At 39.9% G+C, this 12,017-nt stretch overlaps 1 protein-coding gene across 2 annotated transcripts in view; it reads right to left on the reverse strand.

The window, feature by feature from the left end:
- thada (THADA armadillo repeat containing) overlaps window positions 1-12,017 on the reverse strand; it is a 96,810-nt gene that overhangs the window by 60,789 nt on the left and 24,004 nt on the right. For both annotated transcript variants that reach the window (XM_062430614.1, XM_062430615.1), the window contains exons 24-27: window positions 10,688-10,810; window positions 10,324-10,446; window positions 8,871-8,962; window positions 3,201-3,290 (exon numbers count right to left, since the gene is read on the reverse strand). In XM_062430614.1, the coding sequence (XP_062286598.1) occupies window positions 3,201-3,290; window positions 8,871-8,962; window positions 10,324-10,446; window positions 10,688-10,810 (428 nt within the window). The remainder of the gene's footprint in view (window positions 1-3,200; window positions 3,291-8,870; window positions 8,963-10,323; window positions 10,447-10,687; window positions 10,811-12,017) is intronic.

Genomic DNA, 12,017 nt, shown 5'->3' on the forward strand with positions numbered 1-12,017 from the left:
AACTCATAATAAAAGATTTCGACACAGACTGTAACAGGCCTACATTCCTCCAGCTCTTTAATACACAGCGCATATCTAAAACCACCCACACTCCAACACAGTCATCTCCTCATCTGTCCTTGAGCTGAGCTTTTCACCTCCCTCTTTTCCTCCATCAGAATCCCATCATTGCCAACTGACTCACAATGGAAACTGTCCGTCTTTGCCAGCGGTTTCACAGTTTCACTCTGACACACTCGCAGTGAGGGAAGGAGGGAGGAAAAACGGGAAGGAAAAAGAGAGAGAAACAGAAAAGGACTCGAGCTACAAAATAAGTAAAAACACCAAAAAAATGCATGAATATCAGGTATCTAATATGGAGCCAGGCCACATTTTGCCATTTAGAACAGTTTAATTCCTACTTGTCCTGTTGACAGAGTGCAGCTCTTTGAGGGATAAAGTGGAAATCAACTTTCCGAAGGTTCAGTGAGTTTAAATATCTCATGATGTAGGTCTTGTACTTGATTTAAGTGTTAATAAAACAACTTAAAATTTAGCGGTGTTACTTTAGCAGTGTGTAAGGTGAAAAGACTATCTTTGAATATGGGAAAAACATGAGAAAAACAGGGTTTACAGCGTAAGGATTGCCTATAGTTGAGTTCTGTGTAGGTCTGTCTTTCAGTGGAGCGGTATGTCCTTTGGGCCCTGTCATTAGTCATGAGGATCTCATAGAACAGACACAGAAATACAGACCCCCCGCAAAAACAACTTGTGCTTTTCATTACTATATTCAACAAAACTCTCTCACATACACACACAACCATCCGCTGGGACCGCTGCAGATCGGCAAGATGGGAAATGTAATAGCGGCCCAATTAGTAACCGGTCTAATGTGTTTAGTGTCACAGCTCAGTCAAGCACAGCGGGACAGGATGTGATGTCAGAGACGAAGGAGGGGGGGGCGGACAGAGGCGAATTACAAACATATTAGACCTTGTTGGGATACAGCTGGAGGCTGAAACACTTCACAGGATGAAAAAGAGACTGTGGCATTTAACGGCACTCTCAAATTCCACGCTGAGGTCTTCCACGAATCTTTCCCTTAACTCCTCAATCATTTCCACTGGTTGGTTGTTTGATGAAAGGGTTATTTTTTATTGTACGCATTTTTTAGGAAGTGGTAAAAGAACGCTGGCTTTTGTTTATTTTTGTTCCTCTTTTATAATTTAGTGAAAGGGACAAAGTAGAAGAGAGTCAAAAAGAAGCTGCAAAGTAAATGAAAGCAGAAAAAACTGAAAATGAAGGAGATATACATGGAATGTGATATGAAATCGGTTTTCTTCGGAAGTGGAGGGAGAGGCAGGTAACTGCAACAAATGATTGCAGAAAAAGTTTAAATGTGGGTGCTGACCTGAAGCAATTTCAGAGATAAACCTGCTCAAGTTTTGAGATAATGACATTACAAATTCGAAATGAAGGCGCAAAAAACACAAACAACATTCTTTTACTGAGAAGATAATCTCCCCTGTGCAAATGCCAAATGTATGTTTGGACCTCCAGCATATTCTTTTCTAAATCAAATGAGGTGCTTTGAGTGTAGGTGAGGGGTTGTGACATGACACCAAAAATAGATCCCGAGGGTGAAACTCAAAACAAAGATTACGAAAGCGCTCACTGTGTGAAATGTTACATCTTATAATAAAGGAGGAAGATGTTGATTCAGATACAGATAAAGGCAGCAGTAGAAAAATAAATACAACAGGGAGATTATATGGTTTGTTCACTAGATAAGCCAAACAAAGACCTCACGGTTGCAATCCACCCAAGACAGTTTTAGGCAAAAAAGTAAAAACTGTCTGCTAGGAGTCAAGTTGTATGATAAAGACATGATATCAAATTACTACGTGCAGATTGGGGCTCCAACTAATAGTTATTTTCATTATCTACAGGATAATGAAAATAGTTACATTTGAGAAAGTGGAATAAAAGAATTTTGATTTTTTTCTTTTCTCTTCGATTAATCAATTATCAAAACATTTGGCGACTCATTTTCTTTCAACTAACTAATCGATTAATCATGATAGGTATTAATACCTGCATGTTACAGCATTAAATGTACTTTAATTCACCTATGTACATTTTTGCTCCATCCCCAATTTGGTTTAATTGTGAACATCAAGAGCTTCAATGGCATTTTTTGCAAATAAGCAGCTTCCAATTGTCAGTGTGTCAGTACGGCCACAGAACTAGATTGTTTTTCATTAATCTTTCTTCTTTACAACTTTGTTTAGGAGAGCATTTGTGGAGGAGGGATGGATTACATAGTATATGTTGCAAAAGTACAACCTTACAATTCAAAATCCCATTTTGTATAATCTCTTGTATAGAGTCATCTATTTTGGGAATGCACTTGTACTGCGACTTCCACAAGACTCTTAGAAACCACTAACAGCCGCTCTTCTACCTCCTGTCCTGCATTATATTGCTACAGTATGGTGTGGTTGGTCTGTTTGTGTGGCGTGATACACTGTGATGATGTGGGAAGTCAGGCAGCCGAGATCCGGTTCCGTGGGAAATTTGCAAATGTTTTAACAAGGGGCAAAGGGAGTGAGGGGAATTGTGAAAGAGCCGGTCTGAAAGAGCATCCTATTAATTGGATCCATATTAAGATAAGGCTGCCTGGGGAGCTGTTGGATCACTTGAAGGCTTTTAAAAAAGCGAGTTTGGGCTGAGTTGACAAAGATAGGGCCAATGAACCTCAGTGGACTCAACTCCCCCATGTAAAAAACAAAACAAAGACGTTTACTTTATTCGCTTGTAAAGTCATATGTTTTGAGAAAAATAGTCTGTCGATTGGGCAAGTGGTACTTTTGAAAACGGGTCCAAACAATGGCGCAATCATGGGTAATGCTACTTTGTTACAAGAAAGCAGCTGAGTTCATAGTTCATGTTCCAAATAAGAACATTTTGGTTGTAAGACTGTGACTGTCAGACGAACAAAAAGTTGCACTAACTTCACCTCTTCCTCGTCACCCCAGGAAGTCTACCTCCACACAAAAGCGCCACTGCTTAATCAGCTTAACAAAACAAAAAAGCTGTCTCATGTGGCTTAAATGTAAGTGAAATTAAACCTATAATGGGATCAGGAAGGTGTGAAAAGTCATGGCATGGCCTGAATGTGCAGTGTTCATGTGTGTGTGAATTAAAGAAGACCACCTCACCTTTCCACAGTGGCGGCTGCTTCTTCCAGCTGGCTCAGAAGGAACGGGTAGAGAGCTGGGAAACGAGTGAAAAACTCTCGGCCCGTCATCCTGGAGGGAGAGACAGTTAGAATAATATGAGCAACAGGCGGTCAGTGGTGTATGACCAGAGAAGTCCGTTTGTGAAGGGTAGTGGTTGAAGATTAAAAAAACAATTTCATAAAATACTTTAAAAGGTGGAATTAGTATAAATGACTAATGTTTGTTTTAGTGAGTGACTTAACTAAGCAAGGCATATTGGTTGTTTGAGCCAAAAATGAAATATTTTAGTATGCTAACATGCTCCCACTGAAAATGCTAACACGCTAATGTTCAGCAGGTAATATTTAAAATAGAAGAAGCATAATTACAAGCACAACACATGTAAGTGCATGGCTACTGGAAAGAGTAATGCTCCAAATCACTTAAAAAACAGGTACCATGGTCACCATTTTAGTTTAGCATATTAGCATGCTAACTTTTGGTAACTCGCACTAATCACACATAAATATACCAAAGTATCAGGTTATTTGAGCTATAAAAAATACATTCTGTTGGGGAAAATTAAAGTCTATTCCAAATGTCATGGCAATATATCAAATATTTGTCAAGATGACAATTAGCTAACCTGGGAGCCATGTTGCTAGCATGGCAAAAAAAAAAGTTTTGGCTGAAACTAAACCTAAAACAACTGTTTTTCTGTCAACTGTTGAGTCTTCTTCAGCACTCTTTTTTTGCTGAAGGTGTTGTAGTGAATAGTGCAACACAGAAGGTCAAATATAAGCATAATTACCATAGACCATAAGGAGAAATTGTTGAATAAACATTAGCTAATATTAAGAGGGGTAACTGGCTATAAGCTTTTGATCTTCAAAGCTAACCCAGAAAGAGAGACGTGACATAAAATTGAGCTGTGGGTGAGAGGCAGTGAAAACATTGACTTTAAGTAAGCAAACAGTTGAGAAATGTGAGCAGTGTCCAAAAATAACTCAAATTTGCTCTTTCATTAAACCCTTCATAACAGGAACTCAATGGTTTACTCAAGAGTAAACAGTCAATTGAGATTTGGGACACTTATTATTCATTGTAATTTTGTGTTATTAGTCACAGGTGTTTCACAACTGTTGTTTTTGCCTGCATTGTGGGAACTTGTTTGGTTCCAATGTGAATATGTTTGAGAGCACTAGGCCTATATAATGTATGAATTTCATACTCAATAAAATAGCAGATAGTTAATATAGTATAAAAATGCTGCACAAAGCGTCTTCAAAAGTGTAGAACTGATTGGGTACATGAATCACAATCAACAGTGCGAAAAATTAATCAGAAATACTGAGAGTTCAACTTTGATTTAACTAATTAATTTGAGTTTATTGAATTAACTTCAGTGCTACATCAGCTGCACCAGCATTTTTAATTTAATGCGTGCCTCCACATTATCTCCCCACCCATCTTTCAACAAAAGATGGAAAACAAATGTGACACAAGGAGCATAAATTGAGGAGAAATGATGAGGACAGCGCCAATAGTCAAATTTTGTGCAGCACTGATAAGAAGCTATTGTGCCAAATATTCTCAACTCAAACAAATCAAGCCTTTATGTTTGCTTACCCTACTACAGCTACAAATAAACCCATTTTTGTGTATACACATATATTGCTATGTGTCACGGTCACGTGTGTTTGCGCTTATGTATTCACTCACTCACATACACAACTGTCAATAAAATGACAAACTTTATATTTAACACTGGCGGTTTCGCTGCTGCGACCGCCATTCAGCCTCAGGGCCAGTAAAGTTTTTATTTAACTCAGCCCATCTAAATCAAGTCAATCCTAAAGGGAAGAGAGTCTGGTCTGCCAAGCACATGATTACAAGACTGGAGACATTGCATACTGCTTCAGTCACGACTGCTGTTAGTCCTCGACTAACGCACACAAAAAAAACACACACACACACACACTCTCCCTCTAGATCTGGTTTAAGTTAGCAGCAGGCACTGTCATGGTGGGGAAGTGAGTGGTGTGTGTATTTCAGCCCTGTCAACCTGGATATGACGCACTCCTTAACTATTGTGACTTGACACACACACCCACACATGATAACTACACATGATCATTTAATGACAAATGCAGAAATCAATGTGTAAGTTTACCTAAACATTTAATGTTCACTGAATTTATGTGCAAACAGAGGATTGTGTCTATTATATAAGAGGATGTGTGTGCTCCCTACCCTCCTCTCCTCTCCTCTCCTCTCTCTAATGAGAGTCTCTCAGTCTGACAAGTCTCTGCTGTCTGGAGGACAAAGGTCAGAGGTTGTGTCGGAGCAGATTAGATGGGGTAAAAAAGGGGTAAGGATCGCAAAGGAGGAGAGAAGAAAGAGGAGGAGGTGTAAGTGAAAAGGCCTGGTCATCTTTGTGGGCTCACAGCTGCACACTCACACAGGCTACGTCACCTTCAAGGCAAGTCGCACAGAAAGTGTTGATTAGTTGCCACATATGTAATGGACTTTCATCGAAGTCCGACTCTGAAGAAAGAACGTTTGGTACGATTCTCAAAGGCACCTCTGTAGCGTTGATTTGGATGTTTTCTGCATGTGGAAGTGCACGCGAGGCAGGCTTGAGATAAAGCTGGAGGCTTTACTTGGAATGCGGAGAGCAATCTTCGCTCTGTCAGCTTTGTTTACAGTTGCGTTTATCTCGAGGACGGTATCGGATCAACATCGATGCCCGGTCACCGAGCGGAGAGGCCTGAGTCCGAGCTTAGTGGAACGATGATCCACAAGCAAACAATACGTCTAGATTTAAGTAAGTATGTAAAATACACAGCTGACATTCCCACAGGCGGTGAGAAGTCTTTCCAAAAACACAAACACACACACAATGCTGTAAATAAGCTGGTTTGTAAGAGAGGGAAATGTGTATACTCTCCAGTTTCTGTGGACCTACAGACCCTTACACACACACACACACACACAGAGCCAAATATTGGAGTGGACAAGCTGTCACAATGCATTTTCTGCTGCCAGAGATCACAACCGTAAAATCATAGTAATAACAGAGACCAGACGTACAACAGACTGTGGAAAAGACAAAACTCCCAAAAACACAATTAAATAATGAGTTGCAGCTTTCTTGATCGTACACGCACGGTTTCGTAGCAAACACAGGTGAACGCAATGAGATTTACAGGCATGCTGCAAAAGTAATATAACTATTGTTCCTTAAATTAAAAGCATATCAAAAGAAACTTGTAAAAGTATTGTAAACTCACAAAAAAACACATGTAAAAATGCTCCTTTTCTTAGCCATGCTTCTATTTCTTTCATCACATCAACGCTCCCAGATGCATGTAAAAATAACCCCAAAATAATAATAAGAAAAAAAGAGAAAAAAAGCTGCAGACAAGGGTGGGGGGGGGGTAGATAACTGAGAGCTTCACAGAGAGAGAGGGAGAGCAGACTAAAAACACGGGTGAAAACAGACAAGATAAACAGGAGCAGCCTTGGCTTGGTTAAGAGTATTCAGAGAGAGGGCCTTCGGAGAATCGGCCAATAGAAACACAGTTAAAAAAAAGAAAAAGGGAACCAGACTGAGCCTCCTGGAGTAGTTCCCGAAACCCTGTGAAACTTAACCCTGGATTATGAGTGAGGTCACAAATCACTTTCGGAGCTCAATATAGACCTCCACACGGCTATCACGTTGTCCGACAGCAGAAGAGTGCGTGTTTTGCTTACGTCTGCTCTGATTAGTCCAATTACTCCTCTGATTGTATAATTGAAACACAGCCATCCCGAGTGCTAAACTCCACCTTTCCTGTGTCTTCTAAGTAAAAAAAAAAAGATCATAAAATATAGGTGGAAACAGCATTTTCAGTATCTGTTTCCAAGGACTTGGATGGTTGTTTGATAAGGAATGCGGAGCCGGTAATAATTTAAGACTATTTTTCCAGAAACTTCACAAACTATCGATGATTTTTCAAGCCGTCCCTGACAGAAAAATGATTAGTTCACATTGCGAGTCAGGACTAACAGATGATGATAATCTTCCAACTTAAACAGAAGCCTCTTAAACCTCTAAACAGATTCATCGTTCGCACGGCTCAGCCTTATTTTAACTGGGTGTGAGTGTGTTATAAAACTTCTTAGAGATAACCTGTTGGGTAAGAAATGAAACACCAGATCCAAAAAAATGATTAGTGACACGACAGGCTGGATATATTGGATATATAAAGGTACCCTGTGAAGTTTTAGACTTCTAATAGCGCTACCGGGCAATGTTAAATGTGGGTTGCTGTAAAGGTAGAAGACTGATAAGAAACACATAGAGCTCAAACTCTTCCAAAAATAGGGTCTGTAAGTGTGTTTTTGTGAGCAACTTTAAATGTAAACAACTTTGTTTACAAAAAAAACTACACAGGGTACCTTTACTTGCTGGCTGTAGGCTATTAGTTTTTGGTCATCTCTACACTTTAGGCCTGAAAGAAATTAAGGATATCATCAACTGTGCTGTTGTTGTTGTTTATCACTGTGAACATTTCATGTGGCATTTTGTTCACAAAGGGGTGGTTGGGGTCTTGCTTTAGGCTTGTTCTTGTTCAGACTAAAATTGTAAACCAAGCAAACAAATTAACCACAGAAGCTGTTTACACACAGAGAATAATCATATTCAAATATCTACCAAACAGGCATGAAAGTCTAAATGTCAGTGTGCCACAAGACAAACTGATGATTTGTGTGTTTTATTGACAAAATACACAAATCTGCAAACAACTCTGAGATGATTATTTGCAGTTTGCTCCATATTTTAGTGCCCAGATGACCTATGATTTTGTCTCTCTATCCCAGCTTCTGTCCGACATTGCGCAATACTTTTCGCCAGCTGTAACCGAGACATCCCTCCCCATGATGCACCTGTCTGCTAAAGTGCGCAGTCATTTGTTGGGTGTAGCTGGCAGACAGTCCTTGCATGTGAAGTGTAGTATGTGAACAATAGTTTAATACATTTTCAAATTTTGAGTTTCCACTTTAACTAATTATGCGCAACTGCCCTTTATATCTTTGAATCCAGTGTCATTTCCTGGTAAGGAGTAGCAGCAGTGAAGAGCTGCATCACTACAAGCTTTTTAAAGCAGTGGAGTATTTCAGTCATACTGGTGTTACAACAGTGACCCCTGGTGGTACCAAACAGCTGTTCAGACAAATGTGCTTCATTAACCTTGGTTTAAGCACTCTAAATGTTTGCTGTCTTGACATTTTTACCACAAAAAAATATAGATTTTTTATGTTCTGTGCTAGAAGGTCTGGCTCAGACTTTTAAATAATTCAGATCTTAAAAAAGATGGAAAAAATAAGTTGAGACAGTTTGGATAATTATTGTCAGGTTCAAGATGACTTCTATGTTTTGCTTTAAAATAGTTGAAACAAGTGAAACTACACTGGAAACAAGCTGGCTCCCATATATTAAATGAGGGTCACATTTTCTTGTAGTTGACAGCTTTTTTTGCACTAGAAATTGCGACTTAAGGACCTTATTTTTTAGTCCATACATGACTGATAACCACTGATTTGTAGTAACGGCCTGCCAGTATAAACACTGATACACATGACGGTAAACTGGAGCTGTGCTGGAGAGGGGAAAAAGCAGCAGACCTGTTTTTTTTCGAGTGTTCGTCCTTCCCTTTCTTCACTCCAAAGATCCTTGTGATCAGAGTGCTGAAGAGGAGAGTGGAGGAGTTCCTCACCTGGAGTAAAATAAGAGAGGGAAAGAGTTTATAAGTCTGTTTGTGCATCACAAGAAAAGGAATTGGAAAGCAGTGACTTCATTTGGAACTATCAAGTTTTGCTTGATATACTCCCAGGTATATATTGAGTTGCCAGTTTTAAATAAATCCTGCCTTCATGGATGTTTGTTGACTTTTTGCTGACACAGCTTTTGGATAGATATGAAGAAAGGCTGGGAGATACAGTTAAATAGTAAAACTTGACCTCTTTTTAAGTTTGGGGTGAATTCACAGTCGACATTTGTTTCCTGCTAAATTCAGGGTGATTAAACCACGATTGAAACAACATATTTTTAAGTCAGTGCAGACCTTCAGTTTAATAATAAGTTTCGTAACTCCATCTGTTTGTGCTTCTTCACAACAGCTTGATATTTGCAGACAGTTGGCTAGCTGCTGTTAGCTTACCAGCAGGCAGGAACAGGCTGAACAAAGTAGTAACTGCACTTTTTGTAAGAAAGTAAATAAAATGTATTTATATATTGCTTTTCATAGATATTAGTCACAATGTGCTTTACAAGGACACAAAGAAATCATAGCAGATGACATGACCACCCACATGATTAAAAAGTCCTAAACTAAAACCTGATAATAACCAAACCAGATAATACTTCATCAAGAAACACAGGCTTTTTTAGGCTGTCCCTCTAGTAGACCTTCAAGTTCACTCATACCTCTAAACTCCAGCCAGAACAACCAGAGTTACGACAGTCCTGTAAACTGCAACAGGTGCGCATGAAGTCAAGCTATTACGTCACACTTTACGGGACTGTCTTGGCTTGAGACTCATAATGTAGCAAGCTGACATCTGTGTTAGTTTTTGGTATAAACTTACTTTTTTGTGGATGTTGTAATAACCAGATTTTCATGATAAACATTTTACACTTAAAAGTTCAAATTGAATGAATTGAGTAGATACAGATCAGGGACAAATGAAAGGGTAGACAGGTTAGGGTTAGGGTTAGGGTTAGGTGTTGGGCCGCCATGTGCTTTGGTATTGATTTTACAAGTCCCTAAACTCTTCTCTTCTGGAGGGATGAACATCATTCTTCCTAAAGATACTCCCTCATTTGGTGTTTTGATGATGATAGTGGAAACCACTGTCTAATGCCTTGGGTCAAAATCTCCCATAGGTGTTCAACTGGCCAAAACTGGGCTTGCTCAGCATTTTTATACATACCACAGAGCATGATCGGATGTTAAATGCTTTATTGTACTATGCATTGCACCTGTATGTTTCTCCACTCATTTATTCAGGTTTTCCCTTTAGTTTGTCCCAATCCTGGTACAAAGATAAAGAGGCAAATGTGGAAGTTGAAACTCACAGCCCAGACAGGAGAGGTGAAGCCGAGTACGGCGGCCTGCATTCCATCGGAGACGAAGGGGATGATGTTTTCCCCTAGACGGGTGTCCCTGTACAGAGCTCGCAGGATGTTCAGAGCGTGGACCTTTAACCAATCAGAGGAGACATATCGCATTAAAGGCAATGACGTCAGTAGAGGGTAAAGAGTAACGTTTAAATAGTCACGAGGACGCTTCTGTACTTCTGACCACAAGTTGCAATAGATGCTATTAAGATTTTCAGAATATCACATGGCCATGCAAAACACATCTTCAAAGAAAATGTCTTTCCTAGAAAAGATCTGACTAAATGTAGGACTTGTGTATGAAGCTTCCTGGTAGTCAAACCTGAGGCACGGTGGAGCTGTCGGTGTTCCTGTCGGCGGAGGGCATGGCCAGGGCGATCAGCTGTCTCATGGTCATCTTCAGCAGGCTGCAACTGGACGACTTGGGCTCAGAGGAGAGCAGAGCCTGGAGACAAGATTTTAAAAATATACATACATAAAGTATATGTTTTAATGCATTTCTATGTCAGATTATATGTTTTCCCCATTTTCTTTAGGGGACATTGTTTCCTTCCATATAAATATATCAGATATATGATCACATAAGTCTGTCTATACTAAAAGCTTGAGTGAATGACATCCTCGTGAGTGTGCAACAGGAGTGGGAGTGTTGGATGTTGGAGCGAGGAGGTGACAGCGACTGGCTGCTGTGTGAGAGAGGAGTTATCTTACTGTGGGAGCTGATGGGAGCCAGCTGTGTGTCTGGCCTGGGTTACAGTATGGTTAAGAGGTAGGAGAGATGGAGAGATGGAGAGATGGAGGAGGAGGCAAAGTCTGGCTTCTATGAATTCTCAGGGGTAGTGGGGGGGTGGTAGAGGTACGTGGGAGGAAGAGGAGGGCCAGCTTGGTTCCTCTGAAGTCTGGTCCCCGGGTCGGTCCAGACCAGCGTGAAGGCTAGCGCACAGGAGGCCAGACTTCCCGGATCTGACTGTGTCTTTCTGTGTGAAGGAATGCGGGGCGAAGCTGGGCCAAGGTGTAAAACGGCTTCTGCCTCTCCACAGACTTCCTCCACTTTGTCGGGCACTCCTCTTTTCTCCTTTATCTTATCTTCTCTCTCTACATCTCCCTTCATCCAACCTTTTGCCTCATCTCCTCTTTTCTTACTTTGTTACATCTTTAACTTACAACAGAGCTCTGACATCTTTCTTTTTAGTAAATGGTCGTATTAGCCATGCAAAAAGGTTTTTCACTTGCAGATATTTCACATACTTATTCCTCTACTGCCTGTCTCAGGAGGTCAAATTCAGGAGTATTGAACCCTGGATTTTTACTTAAAACAAATTTTAAACAGCAAAATAAAGACTAACATCTTTTGTGAGACATTTCACATATTAATTCTACTACTGCCTGTTTCAGGAGGTCAAGTTTAGGAGTTTTGAACCCTGGAATGCTATATAAAACCAATGTTTAAAAAGCAAAATAATTACTTGGATATTTTTAAAGATTACTTTAATTATATTTCACATATCTATTCTACTGCTGCCTGTTTCAGGAGGTCAAATTCAGGAGTTGTGAACCCTACAACTGTATTTAAAACCAATTAAAAAAGCAAAATAAAGAGCTAAATATTTTGAAGGACACTCAGACCACTTTTAGACTGTGTAACTGTCATC

Source organism: Scomber scombrus, chromosome 12 (assembly GCF_963691925.1).
Source record: "Scomber scombrus chromosome 12, fScoSco1.1, whole genome shotgun sequence".
NCBI lineage: Eukaryota > Metazoa > Chordata > Actinopteri > Scombriformes > Scombridae > Scomber > Scomber scombrus.